General features: G+C 41.4%; 1 protein-coding gene across 1 annotated transcript in view; it reads left to right on the top strand.

The window, feature by feature from the left end:
• The window catches only part of dok6 (docking protein 6), a 44,424-nt gene that overhangs the window by 21,213 nt on the left and 4,569 nt on the right, over positions 1-18,642 (top strand). Inside the window, exons 2-7 of the mRNA XM_051410355.1 lie at positions 2,848-2,955; positions 6,609-6,723; positions 10,277-10,396; positions 12,102-12,291; positions 12,674-12,812; positions 13,906-14,011. Coding sequence (XP_051266315.1) covers positions 2,848-2,955; positions 6,609-6,723; positions 10,277-10,396; positions 12,102-12,291; positions 12,674-12,812; positions 13,906-14,011 — 778 coding nt within the window. The remainder of the gene's footprint in view (positions 1-2,847; positions 2,956-6,608; positions 6,724-10,276; positions 10,397-12,101; positions 12,292-12,673; positions 12,813-13,905; positions 14,012-18,642) is intronic.

Here is an 18,642-nt window from a genome sequence, read left to right as displayed (position 1 = left end):
AGCAGCAGTTTATTTTTTATTTTTACAGGCATCATTATGGAAATAAATACAGTATGTTCAATTTTGAGCAAGATTTTATCACCCCTTTGTTTCCTTACTTCTTTAAAGCATTTTATGGACGGTGTAATGATCCACAGTGCATTAGAGAATGTGTATTGCCTGATTTTGTGTTGTTTGCTGTTTATAATGGGCCTGGGCAACACTTAACTAGAATGGAGGCCCATCAAGGCAGACCGATAAGGACCTAGGGATCCACTCTAGTCAATTACTACAAAGTGCCAAGTTCAACTCAGTGGGCCTTTTATGAAGTACACCAGCTGAGTAAACAAATTAATCGTACATCCATGGTTCCCCAACACAACCATGCGGCCCAGGGCAATCATACATCAGGCAGAGTGATAGCGGCTGTCTCCACCAGGAAATAGAAGGGTTCCACTATTAAAGATAGGCAACCACATAGGACTCATAAGCTTCTGGCCATCACACTTATTCTGCCTCTCAACTGCACTGTTATTTCTGTATTGGCTTTTTACACCTTGACACTGGTTTTATAAAGAGCAAGGATATGTTTTGAGATTCTGGCATTTCTAAATGCTACCTATTGTGGGATGATCCAGATCACACAGAACAGTTATTTTTATTGATCCTCGGAGACATGGCTGTCCAAAGAAAATAGTGTATTTCCAGATTTGGAGGGATCAAGTGTTTCTTTAGGGGTTGAGAAAATTCTCCTACTTTCAAGCTAAGTTAACTGTTTTAAAATTCCTTGGATTTGATGAAAAAGAAAGACTGCCAAAATATATGGGGTTACAATGACAGATGTACATGTTCAAATGTGTTTGTTTTGTGTGCAGTCTGTGATAAGAACTGAAAAATCTTGTATTTTGTAGAGGATTGGTGGGTTCGCATAAGTATGTGTGTGTGTACTGTATTTGTATGCGTCCCTTTTCATGATTTGACCTTGAAGTAATCCGATATACAGCACCCATGTCATCTTCAGCTGGTAGATGGGCCAGTAATCAATACAATGTACAGTAATCTGCTGCACCAGAGAGAGAGAGATACAGAGTCTGTGTGTGTGTGAGTGTACATTTACATTGTGTGGCAAAAAAAGGGAAACGGACTGTGTGCTCCACAGCCTTTCATAAATGGAAGCACATTACTCCATGTTAAAACTGAGTTAGAAAGTTGTTAAGCTTGTACAGCAGAGTGCAGTTTGTCTAAAACAAGTTGTTTGGTGAATTTGGAATGTGCTCTAATTTCAATTCTGGAAAGATATGTGCGTGTAAACACATATATTCTGAAATGCAGTTTATTGCCTGAAACTAGTAAACTCAGGAACTAGGAAATAAATGAATCACTGAATAAATAATATACACAGAATTTTGGATATTAATAGGCAATAAAGAAATCATTGAATAAATCAAATTAATTTTTTAGGTACCTACATTCCTTTCCATATAAAATTAAATATCCATTTCTCTGTTATTTGAATTTATATTTTTAATATTATAGCATTTGCTGGGCAGGCAGTTTTGGTGGGCGTAGTTTTAAGATGCTGGTGAGGACATTTACACACTTTTAGGAAATCAAACCCAATTTTTTGCCAACAAAAACATAACAAATAACTGCTGAGAGACTGCATCTGCTTTATTTGGATCCAGTGTAAGGAATTCTAGCTCGCTTGATGATATTGCTTTAACTTGTGTATGAGATATTCACTTGTCCTTCTGTCAAACGTAACTGCTTGAATCTTCCTTAAATTCCCAGTCCATGATCACTCTCAGTATTGGTACTTGGCTATTAAAATTGAACCTCTAGTTTAGGCAGTGGTGCTGTACATTGTTGAATTAAGTACTTGGATGTGCAGTTTCTGAATTTTGCTTTTTTTGTGATATTTAAATTTGTCTATATCCATTCATTCATACAGCTAGCTAGGCAGACCTATTAGGGCCCTATTCATATTGAGATTGCCGTGTGCCACAGCTTAAGCTTGCTCAACTTTTGTCCTTGTCCTAATCCTTCATCTCATCAAAGTAATTTGTTAGAGAATAACAGATTCTTTAATGTACTGTAGTAGATGCCCGAATGTCTAAATGACCTGTCTGCTCATAATACTTCCATGAACTCCATGCATGCAATCAGAGGAAGAGTAATTGTAGTTGGCATTGACCAAATTGAAAGCATTTACTAAAGTCCTAAAACTCACATAATACACAGTCAGCTCACAGACAGACCAGTGTATTATCTAAATGCATTAATAATGAGATTATAACATTTGAATGAGATACATTCCAAAGCTTTATTTTCAGAGGCATTTGATTCATGGGGCATAATGGTTTCATTTCCTCTCCAGAGTCTTGTGTTGGGTGCTTTTACTATCATCTTGATATCAGCTTGCTTAAGTATATAATCAGGGTGAGAAACAATTTTATGGACATACCGTCAGTGCTTTCCAATGGTTAACGACATGATTGAACCCTAAGGCCAATCTATATTTTGATGAATTGAAAAACATTCACAGCTACTTTAAATTGTTCAGTTGCTTTGATGTTTGGAGATTTTGCCAAGGTGGGCCGTGATTGTTAATAGTAAGCTTGAATTTTAGGGTGTCGGCTGACATTGATTTCTCTGCTCTCTGCCTTGGTATATCAAGAGATGATTTCTCTGTGCTGTTAATATGATGTCAGGTTGAGTTCTCCTAGTCTGTTATCTTGTGGTTTGTGGGAATCGACTTCTCTGGACAGTCAGTTTGTGTTTTGCTGTAGTCTGTTACCTACCTTAATGTATTTCTTTCTGAGAGAGCTGTGTTTCGGTAACAGGTCTGCCATCGTTCTCTGTTGTCAGATCTTCCGGAGGTGTTGGCTGGTGTTCAAGAAGGCCTCCAGTAAAGGACCCCGACGGTTAGAGAAGTACCCAGATGAGAAGGCAGCGTACTTCAGGAGCTTCCACAAGGTAAACACACGACTGAAACACCTTATAAATTACATTCTGATCAGTCGGATTTTAAATCAATTTGTCTTCATCTATTGATCTATCTTTTTTTAAATACTGCACAGCAAAAGAGTCATAAGAATATTAGAGCTGAAAAGATTATTCGATTGATTTTATGAGTAAATATCCCAATTATTTTCTCTATTTATAGATTTACCAATTTTTAAAATGTCAGAACATTTTGAGAAATTACATCTTAAATAAGAAAAAAAAGTTTTAAAGAACCTCAAAAACATCTCTCAAGGCTTTAAAAAATTAAGATCGTAATTTTCTCTGTTTTCTGACATCTTGGACCAAAGATTAATCGATTATTCAAGAAAGTAATTGGCATCATGAAATTTGTCATTTGTTGCAACCCTGTAATGTAAAGCAGTTTCCTCAAATCAAAGTTTACACAGTGCTTTACAATACAAGTAAATAAAATCACAAAATATATGGGGGTATCTGAAGCTTTATGCATCTTTATGGCTATAAACAAGCCCTGTTTTAATAATCAAGGGGTTTAAATTTACATTTTTGTTGCTAACAGTGATACAGATATGGTTGATCAAGATGTAGCGACCAGATTGACATGAAATTAGGATTCGCAATCTCCGGAATATGATTACTGATGATTTGGTAACACTGGCCTTTTGTCTAACGCCACCATCAGACAACCATTCTCAATTGACAGCACTAAAGTCTGATCTCCTGCAGATAGTCATGGTCTCCAGAGGATCACAAATGGTAAAGTGTGTCGCTGTCTTCTTGAATACCAAAAGGAGATTAAACCTGGTGTGCCTCTCCCACGGGAACCGTCTCTGGCTGAGTCTAAATGCTACTGCTACATCGGCATGCAGAGCACATTCATCGGACAACAGCCAAGGGTTTCATTTTGCAATTTGGCCAACTGGTGGAATTAATTAGCTTTAGCTGATAAAATCTGACGCCAGTGGTCGCCCACCAAAAATGAGGAGCCGGGCATAGTATTTAGGCACAAGATATTTTCTCCTAAAACAGCAAGGAAAATGTTTTATAAAACGGTATAAGATTAAGTTATTGAAGTTGGGTGTTTTTACATTCTATGAAAATAAGAAAGAATATTAAACCTTTGAAATAAAGGCAGTCACTGAGCACACAGCTGTATTACACACTCCTACCGAGAACCTTGTTTTCATCTTCATATAAAAAGTTCTGTCCATTGGCCACAGATGATGGAGTTAAGGATCCATTAAGAGACATTTTGCAACTTTATCTTCTCCTCTGGGGCCTTTTCCCTCCCTTTGGAAAGTAATAATCTGCAGTATAATATATCTCTCTCCCCGCCTCTTAAGCCCTTTGAAATAGTCCAATTATGGCTCATTATCATAGTGAGGGGAGATGATGTTAAAGGAGTAGCACAGTGAACAGTGTTTTATAGTAATGAGAGGAGATAACAGCAGATGATAGGGGACTTTGACACCAGGTTTCCTACATGGCTGCAGTTTGAGAGCTGATTTATTAGTCCCTCAAATACAGTGTAAATTATACATTTTTGTAATTTCCTCAATTTTCCCCGAAAGCAGCAAGCACAAGCTAGGTACATGGTTTGATCCACTTTGTTAGAATCCCTCGTCGCTACAATATCAGCCATGTATTGTGAATGAAGCGTCTCTCTGCCCACTGCATCATGCTGTCACACGGGGCGTCCTGTGCGGCTTTAAACCCCCTCCCACAGGCATCTCATACACCCAGCGCTGGAGTGAGCGATGAGTGCACGCATGCACCAGTGCACCTGGTAATGCATCGCCACAAAGATCAAGAAAGGTCCCGTCTGAGGGCTTCATTCAACGCTGCAGTGCTTTGGGAGGAAATAGGCTGCACTGGTGGCTGATTTACAGAATCAACACAAAGGGGATTGGCTTTCTTTCCCACTTTCTCGCTTCTCCATATCCCCCCCTACTCCCATCTCTCTCTCTCTCCCCCTGTGCCTTTGTCAGAGAAGTGCTGGTCCACACAGTAAAACAATCCCTAAATATTTTTTGCAATATTTTTAGCCCTCTGAAATGTTGTTTTTCTGTGTGCTACATTTCTAGAGCTCTCCTGAGCTCCTGACAAAGGCAGCTAAAGTGGAAAGATGGAGCTGTATTTAAATGCCTAAATACTGTATGTGCATTTGGAAGTAGAAATAACCAGTAAAGCAAAGAGGGGGGGGGATTGGTTTTAGCCACAAAGTGCCGGTCGGTCAGTTGGTCCACAACTGTTGGATTTATTGCCATGACATTTTGTGCATTGATGGTCTCCAGAGGATGAACCCTAATGACTTTGGTGATTCCCTGACTCCTCCTCTAGCTACCGTGGCTGTAGACTCTTCTTTACATGAGATTTAACTTGCACCTTTGAATAAATGAGAAGAAAGAAGAGGAGAGGAGATGAGGAATAGGTCTCATCACAAATGATTCACTTTGCTCGGACTCTGGCGCCTTAGGCTGGGAATGCACCCAAACCTCTCCCTTAGAAACACAGCTTCACACACACACACGCACATGAAGAGAGACTAAAACATGCAGTGTTACTCACTGAACACAAACAGAGAAAGAGATGAGAGGCTGGCGGAATTCACGGCTCAGAAATTCCCACTGTTGCTTCGTGGCAGTTATATGTATGAATAGCCTGCCCAAGGACAAATACATACAGTATCTGCAAAGGGGGAATAAAATCACCTCATCTCATATAAAATATTTAGATACTATCTTTAAGGGGGATAAGAAATAACAAATGAAAAATATCTGCTATCTTTCAATATCCATAGCCTCCTCTTCTTTTTTTCTATTTCCTTGTTTCATTTGTTGAAACACTTTTTTAAAATCTGCTGAGCAGAGGATGTCTGACATAAGGGGGAATTTATTATATGCAGTGTTATCGAGCAAAGAAATCTGTAGTCCACATATGTTGTGTGTGTTATTAGGTCTGGTCTTTTAACCTTAAACAGTTTAAGTCAAGCTTTACTATATGGGCGGAGAGCCCAGCTAATTCATTCTCAACAGTCTGGCAAAGGGCCCACAGTTAGCACACAATGGACTACAATAATGTAATGGGCCTTATCTCCCAGGCAGAGTGAACACAGCGAAGACTGTTGAGCAAAATGGCCTGTAAATGCGGGTGATATTCAATTAAATGTAATCTTCTCTTCTTTTTTCATTCACGATCAATCTCCTGGTAAAGTGATTTAGATGCCTTTGATCGCACTCCTCCCTATTGACTGAAAAAGCAGTTACAAGGCACCGGAACAGTGGATGCACATAGAGACCGAGCATCAGGTCGCATTTTATTCACAAAGTGCTTTTAAAATAAATAGCAGTATATGACATACTACACTACAGCAACCACCAGAGAGCTGACACTGTGGATGATTTCTTACGTTTTGAAAAGAGCTCTTTCTAATCAGCGGGAAAATGACTATTATTTATCTATCCCTTAAGATCACCCACATTTCTGTTTTACTTTGCCATCCTTTATATGCTAAGCCGCTAACTACTATTGCACTTTCAGCGAAGCAGTGCAAGATTAAGACAATTAAGCCTTGCCGCTGCCTCTGCTGCTGGCTGTGCTCATTCAAGGTAATGTGCTGCTGCCACTCTCCCCTTCCTCTTTAGATCACTGAGCTCCATAACATCAAGAACATTACCCGGATGCCGCGGGAGACAAAAAAGCATGCTGTGGCGATCATCTTCTGTGACGACACATCCAAGACATTTTCCTGTGAATCAGGTAAGTGCCTTTTTTCCGTCCCCCTATTCCAAAATCTAATTAGTCTTTTTTGCAACTACAGTAGGGCATGGGAGAGAGGAAAGCATTCATCACTGGGGTGTTTTAAATTTTGGTGGTGCAAAAAAGTTTGGCAGGAAGCAGAGGAAGGATCAGAAGTGAGAGGCAGAAAGAGAGAGGCGAGGGAGAATTGGAGTTGAGCCAAGTGATGCTCATTTGCCACTATATTAAGAAGTGGGAGGATCTGTTCCGAAATATTGATTTTCATACTGCAGGTATGAAATACGATATTGGGCATCGTTTGCAGTGTGTTTCAACCCAATTATGGAGTGTAACAATAGAGATTGCCTCTAAGACGTGGACAGGAAGCCAAAGAGGCACATGATCTGCACATGCTCCGTCTGCTCTTTAGTTGCAAATAAATGGAGCCGGATGAAAAGGGAGCCAGGGGCTAGATAATGCTCTTTAATGTGCCACAACTAAACAGACAAAGACGAACATTTCAATTTGAACTGCAGCCACGTGGACGTGCGTGCACATGTGTGTAATGATCAGATATCTTGTTGATGTAGCAGTGAACCTCAGGGGAAATATCATTGAACTTAGAGCGGTGAACTCTCGCTTGCCTTACACCCATGATCACTCATTTTCTCTCTCTCTCTCTCTCTCGGCTCATTTCCATGCCCAGAGCCTTCCCCCCATCGCATCACCATATGGATGTCTCTATCACCGTGTGTCCACTGACCTCCCATAGTCCTTCACTTCCTGGAAGCCCCTCACATTTACACCCCTCACTCACATCCACATTATAACCACACGTTAAGAATGAAGAAATAATGATTTATACGTTTATGATTTTTAAGTCCAGAAGGAAAATTGCCAATTTAGTAGTTATGTATTTTTTCTGTTTTTTGGGGCGATGTGTGATTAAAAACTAAATTAAGATGCATTCCAGAATTTGCCAGGTCCAGCTGGGTCAGGTTACATGAGAGCTTGCCTACATCGGATGCTAATTTGGCATACAGCCTTTCCACTACAGTGCCATGTCAATGGGAGTTTGGATCTGAAAACTGAACCTGGCAGTTGGAAAGCAACCATCAAACTTATTTGAGGGCCGCCATCCAAAGAAAGAAAATCATTTTGATGCGCAGACTCGTTTTTAAAAGGGGGAAAAAAAGTAATTAGGCCTCATGATGATCGCCTGATATTTTATTTTTAAAAAATAACCTTTTGATGCCTCCACCCAAGCAGTGCCATGTTGTTTTGCGAGCTGTCAATGAAACGAGGCGCTAAACAAAAGACGGTAATAGATCTTACACGTTTTGACAGTTGTGTGTGCTTTGAGTGCATGTGTCAAATATGCACCATAAAGAGATAAGTGTGACCTGCAGATTGGATAATGTGATGCAGTGATAATACAGTATTATCAGTTGTATTTGTCTGTATAACCACAGCCCGCTGCAGAAATCAGGGAAGACAAAGGATCCTGACTGTCTCTTGATTGGATTCTCACATATTCTCTCACTTTCATTTTTTTTTTTGCTTCCTCACACACTCTTCGCTAACACAAAATGCTACCCCATCCTACTCTATCACACACCTACACCTCCACACAGGCACAGACATCCTCCTACCAAAATTCTTCATGCGTGGCACATAGACCAGCAAGGCTGCCTCTGTGCTGATGAAGTGTTTGTTTAGCCGATTTTCCACTCAGTGGCCTTAGAAGTGTGGGAGTTTAGAGGCACTTAAAGGCCATAGTAACTCTGAATGAGAAAAGCTGAATCTGGGGAGGCATGAGCAAGAAGCTAAAGAGCAGACCTGCTGCCTGTGATGAGTGTATATGTGAGTGTGTGCGTCTATATTTCTACTTTCTCTTGTGTGTGAATGAAGTGCTTCAGGCAGCAGCAGACCTTTCCTTCACCCTGCAAAGTTGTGCAGATCTGTGCCATTGGACACCAGAGTTGATCTGACAAACAGGCTGTCAGACACACACACACACACACGCACACGCACACACACACAAATGCACACACACACACACGCATACACACACAGGCATATACACACATACACACACACACACACATATTACACCAGCACATGTTGACTTTTGATTAACAGACAGAAACATTGTGACGTTCCCGCACTTCCACATGTTTTAGTACACATCACTGGCCATAGTCACATATCCCAGAATTCCACAGGGCCTGAGTTTCGGAGCTTCAGAAAGATAACCAACTCCAGCATTTGCTCATTTCATACTTCGGTAACTCTAACCAAAAGCTCACATAAGACAACTGGAAATCTTCTGCATTGTAAACACAATTTTTTTTCTGACTTAACAGGAAGGAAAATTGGTATTCACAGACAACAGACTGCAACGCAGACTCCCAGATTTGTTTTGTGAAATCATTTGTCTCCACTTAGCCTCCAATTAAAAAAATTCAGTCATTCAGTCTTACAATGAATGCCCTTCCCCCTTTTAGTGCCAGCTGTCACATGTTGTAGATACAACTTGCTACACAGAGCTCTGCAGTCCCAACCAGGACTGCTGCTCAATAATCACAATTCTCCTTCTTCTTTTGTCTACTAAAATGTATATTTATAATATTATAATGAACCCTTAAAGGAATAGTTCAAAATTTATTTTGTTGCTTTCTTGCCGATACTTTGATGAGAAGATTAACACCATTTTCGTGTCTGTACGCTACATACATAGCACAAACAGCCGGCTAAGATAAAACTCCAATGACTCATTCGTTGGTGTATTGATTAAAAAAATAAGATATAACAGGTTAGTCAGTGAGCTGGTAGGCAGATTTGTTATCATTGGAAAGAGCCATGCTTGCCATTCCACCCTAGTCTTTGTGCTAAGCTAAGCTAACTGGCTGGTGGTGCTAGCTTCATATTTAACGTACTGACACGAGAGGGGTATCAATTTTCTCATCTAACTTTCGACATGTAAGCAAATAAGCATACTCATTCCTCTAACAATCTCATTCTGTTATCCCTTTCAAATTAACAACCTTGAGGTTAAAGCACCCCGTCCATTTGGAAAAATAACTTATTGATCATCTGAATAGATGAACCACCAGTTTCAGCTGCGACCATGGCCATATTGTTCTAGCACAGCTACTTTTATTATACAGACTTGGAGCTGAGTATTGGCAAAGGATGGAGGAGAAATCTAGCATTCATCTGTCATTGGCTGTTGCTGCACTCGCCTCCTCTTTTAATCTGCACCGAATCGATCACATAGATTTTTCTCCTCCCTGGTTACTGTTAGCTGTACTCATGTCCTGTACATGCAGCGTTTTATTCTTAAAATCCTTGGGGGATTTATGGGTACGTGCATGTGTAAACACACTAAAGGCAGCGCAGTTGTGGCAGTATAATCTGGGCAGCATGTTTTATTATGTATGGAGGAAGTGTGTGTGTGTGTGTGTGTGTGTGTGTGTGTGTGTGTGTGTGTGTGTGTGTGTGTGTGTGTGTGTTTGTGTGTGTTTGATGGTTGACATGCCTTAACGCTGTGCTGCTGTGTGGCTGTGTGCAGAGCTCGATGCAGAGGAATGGTGTAAGCTGCTGTGCGTGGAGTGCCTGGGCAGCCGACTCAACGACATCAGCCTGGGAGAGCCAGACCTGTTAGCAGCGGGGGTGCAGCGGGAGCAGAACGGTGAGTGCCCAATTAGTCCCTGCTAACACAGACAGCCATTCAGGGTCAATCTCTCTCACTTTGCCCGCCACCAAGCAGTTACTGGTTGCGGTCCGGGCCCATATGTGTTAATGCAACAGAGCCCTCAGAGGGTTAGGGGAGCAGAACAGCCACTGTCCAATTAGACCTGGCTAATAAGGGCCATTTTTTTTGTCAATACCTGATCCTACGTCCCCCTGTAACAGTCTTTGGTTACATTAGCACATGTTGGTTCAACTTCAGAAGTACGTTTGGTTGTGTGTGTTGAAGGAAACCTGTGTGTGTGTGTGAGTTAGAGCACAGGTCACAGGCTGTGGTCGAGGCTCTGTTCCAGGCCTAATGAGAAGTGCTGTGCATCACTGGCTTCCCTCATAATGAAGCTTGTCACAGAGATGGATGAGATTATGGCTCCTAAAGCCATGTGAAATAAATGTGCTTCCCCCACATATTCCACTCACAGGAAATGGAAATGGAAAAGAGAGGAGACAACAGGGCGCTGCTATCACAGTGGAGCTCATTCTCTGTGTAATTTGTAAACTCGTGGAGGAAATTGAAAAGGCAACAGGCAAAGAAGAGCAGTTTAAAGTTGTAAAAGGGCGAGTAATTGAAAAGAATCTGCCGTCATTTCAGCCCATTTCATTTCACTGCAGCCGTAAAAGTGAAATTGTATTCTTCAACATAACTTGGCCCCATTTATTAAAGATATCAATACACAAGTTTTTGACTGTGCTGCGATGAGCCAACTGAAGTGTAACAACACAATTCCTCTCCCTTCTCTTGTGGCAGAAGTCCTGCCATCGGGTGCTCATACAAAAGTTTGCGACAGTGTGTTATGCAGATGAGCCGAGGCCAGAGCCTCTCCGCTGCCTGTGTGTATGAACGAAACAAGGGGCCTGGGCCTGCAACCATGTTTCAATTAGTAGCCCTCCCCAAACAGCAGGGGCCGATAATTAGATCAGAGTTCATTTTCACTGTCCCTAAAAATACACCACGCTATGACATTGCCATTTTCTATCCACTGCAGACACATGGCTTATTTTGAATCATTAAGCGTAATTAGTGAGAACTAATTTAGATTATGGAGAACTCTCCCTCTGTCTCTGTCTGCCTCGGAGAGTTAGTTTAATGTGAACGGGCAGATTTGGCTCCTTGATCCCAGTGCAACTCACTGGATGGCTAGTTAGACCTACCGGAGTCAGGTGAAATGCCATTTAAAGGTTTGTTTTACTATACTTTTGCCACATCGGATACAAAACACAAATTAAAAGTAAGTCAGGGGTAAGCATGGCAGGTGAAATTCAATCTAGTGTATTGCTACTACGTATTAGCTTGCCTGGCTTTGTGCAAAGATACAAGGTTACAAAATCTGCCTGCCAGCACTCTAAAGCTCAATTAAACAAGTGAGATATGATGTAAGTGTTAATTTGTGAGCTTTAGAGGTGCTGGTAGGGAGATTTTATTACCTTCGGACAGAGTCAGGCTAGCGTTTTCCAGTCTCTGTGTGACGCTAAGATCACTGGCTGCTGGCTGTAGCTTATAGAAGACAGAATATGTGTTTTTTCATCATTTAAATGAGCCATCCCTTTAACACTAGATGTTAATAGTCAGAATAAAAGTGTCCCATCTCAGATATCTTCACGTTTGTACGATTGTTGTTAAAAAAAAAGTTTTTTGTGAATCTCTCCAGAACGTTTCAATGTGTACTTAATGCCGACCCCTAACCTGGACATCTACGGGGAGTGCACCATGCAGATCACCCATGAAAACATCTACCTGTGGGACATCCACAACGCCCGCCTCAAACTCGTCATGTGGCCTCTCAGCTCCTTGCGCAGATATGGACGAGACTCCACCTGGTTCACTTTCGAGTCTGGAAGGTAAAGATTAAATGCTTGTGTTGTCTTGTGCGTGTGTGATTGTGATTGAAATGTTGGCCGTTGGGAAGGAAGAAAATGTTTGGAAGTGTCATAAAAACTTCAACAAAGCAACTTTGGATATCCAAAGCATCCCTGGATATCTACATTTGCCACGGAGCCCTTCAGGCATTGATGTGACAGGTGTCTGTGTGAATGCGTGTCTTTGTTTGTGTACTGTATCTCCTCACGCGAGTGTGTTTGACTTCAGTGGGCTTATTGTATCAATGCACCTCTCTGTAAGTGCACATTCAACCATGCATATTTGTAAATCAGCAATCTAAGAGTGAGCACGATCAAAGTGTGTGCACTTCTCTCTGTCTCTGTGTGTGTGTTCCTGGCGCAGGATGTGTGACACAGGAGAGGGTTTGTTCACGTTCCAGACGCGGGAGGGGGAGATGATCTACCAGCGGGTCCACTCGGCTACGCTGGCCATTGCCCAGCAGCATGAGAGGATGATGGAAGAGATGGAGAAGAGCTCCCAGGTACATTTTTACATTTATCTGATACCAACAGCAGCTCACAACGGTTTTTATTCTAGTGCTGCCAACATTACAAACAGCTAATAATGAGTGCAAGTGTCAGGAGTGCTTATTTAATGCACACATAGTGTGCGTCACTTTCATACAGTCGCTAATATATCCTGTTGCACCTACTGCTACAAGAAACACCGAGCAATAATCATTTGTACACAGACTGCATCTGCACACACGGACATATATTTAAAAAAAATATGTGTTTTATGTTAAAAAAATGCCCTGTTCCTCTATTTCAATGGTTCCTTTGCTGCCTGTTTGATTTAGGCTGATCAATTGAGGCTGTGCACAGGATTATTTTTAGAAACAAGAGACCGCAAAAGCAATAAATCATGATTTTCACACAAGATGTTCGCACACACAAGAATACACATTTCTCTCTAGGTATTGCTGCTTTGGACCAGGAGCCCTCTGACACCCCATGGACTTGGCCTCCGCTCCCTCCTTCCATCACAACACCCGTCCATGCCTTCCTTCCTTCCTCCTTCCTCCCTTCCTTCCTCCCCTCCTCCTCCCCACTATCATCTGCATTCTTTATTTATGTAGGCCTGCCTAGTGTTTGATGAGCCTTGGCCATATGGCCATGCTCTTGGACCCCACTATTTTGGAACATTTCCAAATGCAGCATTTAGCCTCAGCTCTATAAATCACACGGATAGCTACACAAAACTGACCACTCGCAGTTGCAGAATGGGTGAAATAGCATGTATACTGCTGAGTAAATGCAGAGTTTTTTCAGTAAAGTATTGACGTATTTCATATATTTCAAGCCAGTCTGACTAAAATGAAGCCTTTAGTCTCACACTTCAAATAAAAATCTAAAACGCATCATCCAGTGGCACAACAACATCATAATCCCAAATGAATCCTCATCTTGCCCGCCAAACAGCCCTTCAGAGTGGAAACATGCCATTCAACCTGCAATATACCGTACTATGCAGGATCTTTGTTTACTGACATACCCAGAGCAATTTCCCCCGCTGTGAGTGACTGAGAGTGACAGAAAGTGAGAGACATTGTAAGCTTTCTCTGTCTTTTTCAGATCCACTCCAGAGAGACGCTAACCAAGTCCATCTCCCTGCCACGCAGCGCCTACTGGCAGCACATCACGCGTCAGAACAGCGTGGGAGATCTCTACAGTTACCAAGGTGCAGGCATGAAGTTACTAATTATCATACGCACGGTGTTGCTATTTCTTTACCTGCCTGGGTCAGTGGTAATGTGTGTTGGAAGAGGTGACAGAAAGAAAGGCAGAGACATAGGGATGTTCTGTCCAACGACGGAGGAACTGTCACTTTATACATTTATTCATCTCGTCAGAATCAAGTTTGAATTCCTAATTTTTTTTTTTATTTGTACAAAATATATACAGTATTATTTAGGACATAACATAAACAATACTTTCACTATCATCTAAGTTGCCCATTACTCCATCAAAGAGATAAAAACAAACCATAACAGAGCTGTAGTAAAAATTATTTCAATGTCAGGGACTCATTTTCCATAAATAACAATGACTTTTAGTACAAATCACTGATTTTACAGACATAAGCTGAGCTCATAGTGTCTATTTTTCCTTTTTAAAACAAACAACATTTTTTCCAAGCAGAGCAGTAGGAAAGGTCTCTTGTAGTCACTGACTAATGGGGCTTTTTTATGTTTTGCCTGCAAACCAAGTGTGATGCACACAAGACAGGCGCCTAGGAAAATTAACTCATGCAGAAGACACTGTCAGCACAGAGTCCAACAAAGAGAAACTGAGGAAAAGCTTCTTTACTCAGGTTGTCAGGATGGTGACTTCTGTCCTCAGCCTTGCGTCGTACATGTCTTCAGCAGCTGCCCTGCACATTTGCATATATGCACTTGTAAATGTACAGTTTTCCATTTTTTATCTTGGAGTTTTTGTCCTTTTATATTTCTTTTTTCGAATCCTTATTTTTCACACTGTACTTCAAAGCACGCCACTTTGAAATTCACAACACAAATTATATGTCTATGTAGCAAATAAACCTATGTTTCAGTGGACCGTAAAATAACTTGCTGTAGAGTCAGAGTTGTTCTTCCTGTCTACCATTTTTTCTGTGATGAAAAGGCACAAATGGACAATAATTTCAATGAGATTATGAGCGACGAAAACCATTTATGTGTGTTCTTGAAAAGTAAAGTTCATGCCTCTGTGTGTGTTATGTGAGTGCGGGAGGGAGATAAATGTCACCCCCAAAAACAATAATATTGCAGCAGGAGCTCTGTATGTCCCCTGTGTGCTCCTAATACACACATATAGACGGGGCGTATGTTTGTGTGTGTTAATGTCTAGATGTAAACCAGAGGCAGAAAGGTGATTAGTGAGCTGATGAGATTACGCTCTGTCTATGGTATTAGTTGATTAGTAGACTTATGTGAGGATTATGGGCCTTTTGGCTTTCACTGATAGAGCAAAACAGAAAGCTAGGCGAAGATGAAAGTCGCTCTGACGTCATCATTTTCTTTTGAAAAGCTGAGGCTGGATTTGGTTTTTTTTGTTTTTTCATTATCATTTAATTGTTGCCCGATAAGCTTAAACGCAAAATGTGAGTCTTCCATTCCAAACATCGACATGTTCTTTTGTTGTTGTTTTTTTAACTCACATACAATAAACAGAGAAGCTCCCACCTCGGGGTCATTATTTATAGGCCCAGTCTCTGTAAACTCTCCTTCTTAAACTCTTCCTCTCCAAACTTTGGTGAGCAGTGAAGCTTCTCTCTCATCCATCACCCTGGCACCTCCACTGGTCCTCCCACTCTTTCCTCCGCGAGTCTGTCCGATTCAGAACAAGCCTCCACCTTCTCCCGCTCATACACATTCGGCGCCGCCATTATCTCCCCCTCCTTTCCCCCATGAATAAATTGAATGCATCAGTGTGTTTGAGGTCTCGTCAGACAAGGAGGACGACAAGGTGATTCCAGGGAGTGACAGGAGTTTAACTCCGGCTGTGGCACAGGATGTTTGGACTGTAAAAGGCATGTCAGGTGCTGGTGCTGTTTTTTAACGTGGCTGCAAGCTATCTTAGATGAGGGTAGCCACACGCAGTAATTGCATTGATTCCTCATTGGCAGAAGGTCTCAACCTCCCTGGAGCTCTTTAACATCCTCTGTTCTTTGTGTTGTCAGAGGAACGTCTATAAATGGGTTTAGAAATAAGAAACAACAGCACTCAATCACATCATATCAATATCAAAGGTGATTGTTGTCTGAACATGTGCGACAGGAAGTAGCCAAAGCAGCATTACGTTCATGAGGCACGTTTGCTAAAATGTAAATAGATAGGCTATAGAAAACAGAGGTGGAAGTTCAATATTCAGACATTGATTGAGGTTCATCTTCCGTAACTTCCCTCCATATTTGTTGTGCAGTGCAGGATAAAGCTGACTGATGTTGCACAGGTGTTATTCTTACCTCATTAACCAATGCTGAAGCCTTAGTGCGACTCGACAGGTGGACAAGCACCAACAAGCTGAAGTTAGGGACCGTCTCAAAACTGCATGCAAAATGACAAGAGAGCTGTGCACATTGTCAGCTTTCTCATTGCTTTCATAGACACTTCAGACCTCCCTGTGTTATATACAAAACTACCTTGTGTTTAAGAATTACGCAGTAAGTGCAATTCAGACTATTTTTAATTTTCAACTGCAAAAAACACCTATTTACACCATTCATTAACAGTGGCACAGCTTTTATTTAGACCCAGCAGTTTAACTTATAGAAATACCTATGAAGAAATAAATTACATTAGGGGGAAAAAAAGAGTATTTAGAGCATAGAGGATTTCCAGCACACCATCCATACTCAATTAAACCAATATAGTGTGAAATAAGCAGATATAGATAGCTGTGCATCACACTCTTAGTCTTTAGACACATGTTTAGTATACAGGGGTCATAGCTGCAGGTTAGCTGTGTGAAATAGCCAACGGTTCTTGCACATCTCTTCAAGGAATTACAACTTGAATGAACACCTCAAAATATGTTTCCAGTTTATAGAGGCATCAATTTATTTTCCTGTAATAGTGATAATATTAGCAAAAAATGATATGGCATAAGTAGGGAATCAGGAGTTTGGACCACGATGGCTGGCTGCGTTTGCTTCTTGGCTGTATCATTGCATTCATGATGAATATCCAATCAGCACAGTCAATTTGCTGAGTCATGCTCGGGTTGCTTTCAAATACCCTGTGGGTCCGGGGGAATAATTAAGGAACACAGTTTCCTGTCCCGTTGAGGTTTATTCACCTATTTGTTTATTTCTTTGCCTCAGTTAACGGGAGACCTGGCAGTGAACTACAGTAACTGTATTATTTTAATAGATTTCACATCTGCTTTTATCATTTAGCTGGAAATGTCTCAAAAATACATCCCAACAGCCTTGTTTGCCGTAATTGAAACTAATAATCGTCAAATGTGTTGCATTTAAAACAAACCGAGGGATGTGGTTTAGGAAGAAGAATGGCCTTGATCATATCACACTGCGATACACAATAAGAAGCAACATTCAGCCCCCGAAGGATTCACATTTTTAAGTAAAACCTAAGACAGATGTTTTAATCTCCAGAAACTATACACTAAGACAATGTATCTACTTTCTACTGCATTCCACCTCTACTCTCCTAATGTTATTCACTCTTTTGCATTTCAGTGAAACTGCTGTGTTCTCCGGGTTTGCTGATGCATACAAATAAGTGCACTTTAAAGTTTTCGAGTTGAAGAAGCAAGGCGCCATGCCTGTCGGAAATGGTTCAATTACCAACTCTAATAGTGGAAAGGAAAAGGGACAAGAATGCTTGTATTTTTTTTCTTGGACCAATTTTTATGTATTTCTTTTTCCTTTTTTTTCTGCCATTTTACACACCCACTCTCGTTCTCTTTCTCTTTCTGCATTTCATTGTGCTCCACAGTGTAGTGCCATAGCATTAGCAATTCTAATGGAATGGAGCGATGTTCTTAGTTTGATCGGCTGGGAGTGATACGAGGGGATTTTACAGAGAGGGAGCAAGTATCAAAGGCACAGGGACAAGATGATAGCAGAACAGGATGATAACGCTATCTTATCTGCAACAGGCGACAAGAAATATAGTAGATGTAGATACAAAACAAAAAACTGAATCTCATGAAAAATTCATTACAACCAGGTAAAACTGAGTTCAACTGTTTAGGTCTCCTTCTGGCGGAAGTTTTTTTTTTTAAATCTCAGTCATCAGCGTGCGTTATTCGAATCCAAACTGAAATTAACCGACCCGGTCTTCAGGCTGCGTTGGATTGAGCTCTTATCAGTTTTCAGTGTATTGTCGCCTTCTGTGGCTGGTTTACTACACAAAAAAAGACACAAAGCCGGATGTCAGCAGCCTTGCATAATCCAGAGTCCGCGGTACACGCAGTCTCTCTTTCTCTGGTTACAGCTGTTACTAGGATGCCATCTGGGTCATCGCACTGTGAAGGGGAAGGAAGGTGCGGACAGGTGTATGTGTACGCGTCTACATGCATGCATGAATAGCTGCTTGTGTGTCGGGGTCTGCCATTGTACCTGTCAGTGTGTGTATGTGTGTGCCCTCCTTGCCTGTCCTGTCTGCTCCGGCCCAGCAGCTGCCACCCCAGGCCAGATAGGATGACATGACCTTCCCTGGTAATGAAAAGGCACTGACAAATCACTGTCTGCTTCTCATAGGGATAGGAGGAGGAGGAGGGATGCTGACTCCATCTTCTCTCTGTGTTTTTATGACTTTTTTTTGTGTGTGTGTGTGTGTGCGA

This window comes from Dicentrarchus labrax, unplaced genomic scaffold (genome assembly GCF_905237075.1).
Source record: "Dicentrarchus labrax unplaced genomic scaffold, dlabrax2021, whole genome shotgun sequence".
NCBI lineage: Eukaryota > Metazoa > Chordata > Actinopteri > Moronidae > Dicentrarchus > Dicentrarchus labrax.
This window is presented reverse-complemented; position numbering and strand designations above follow the sequence as displayed.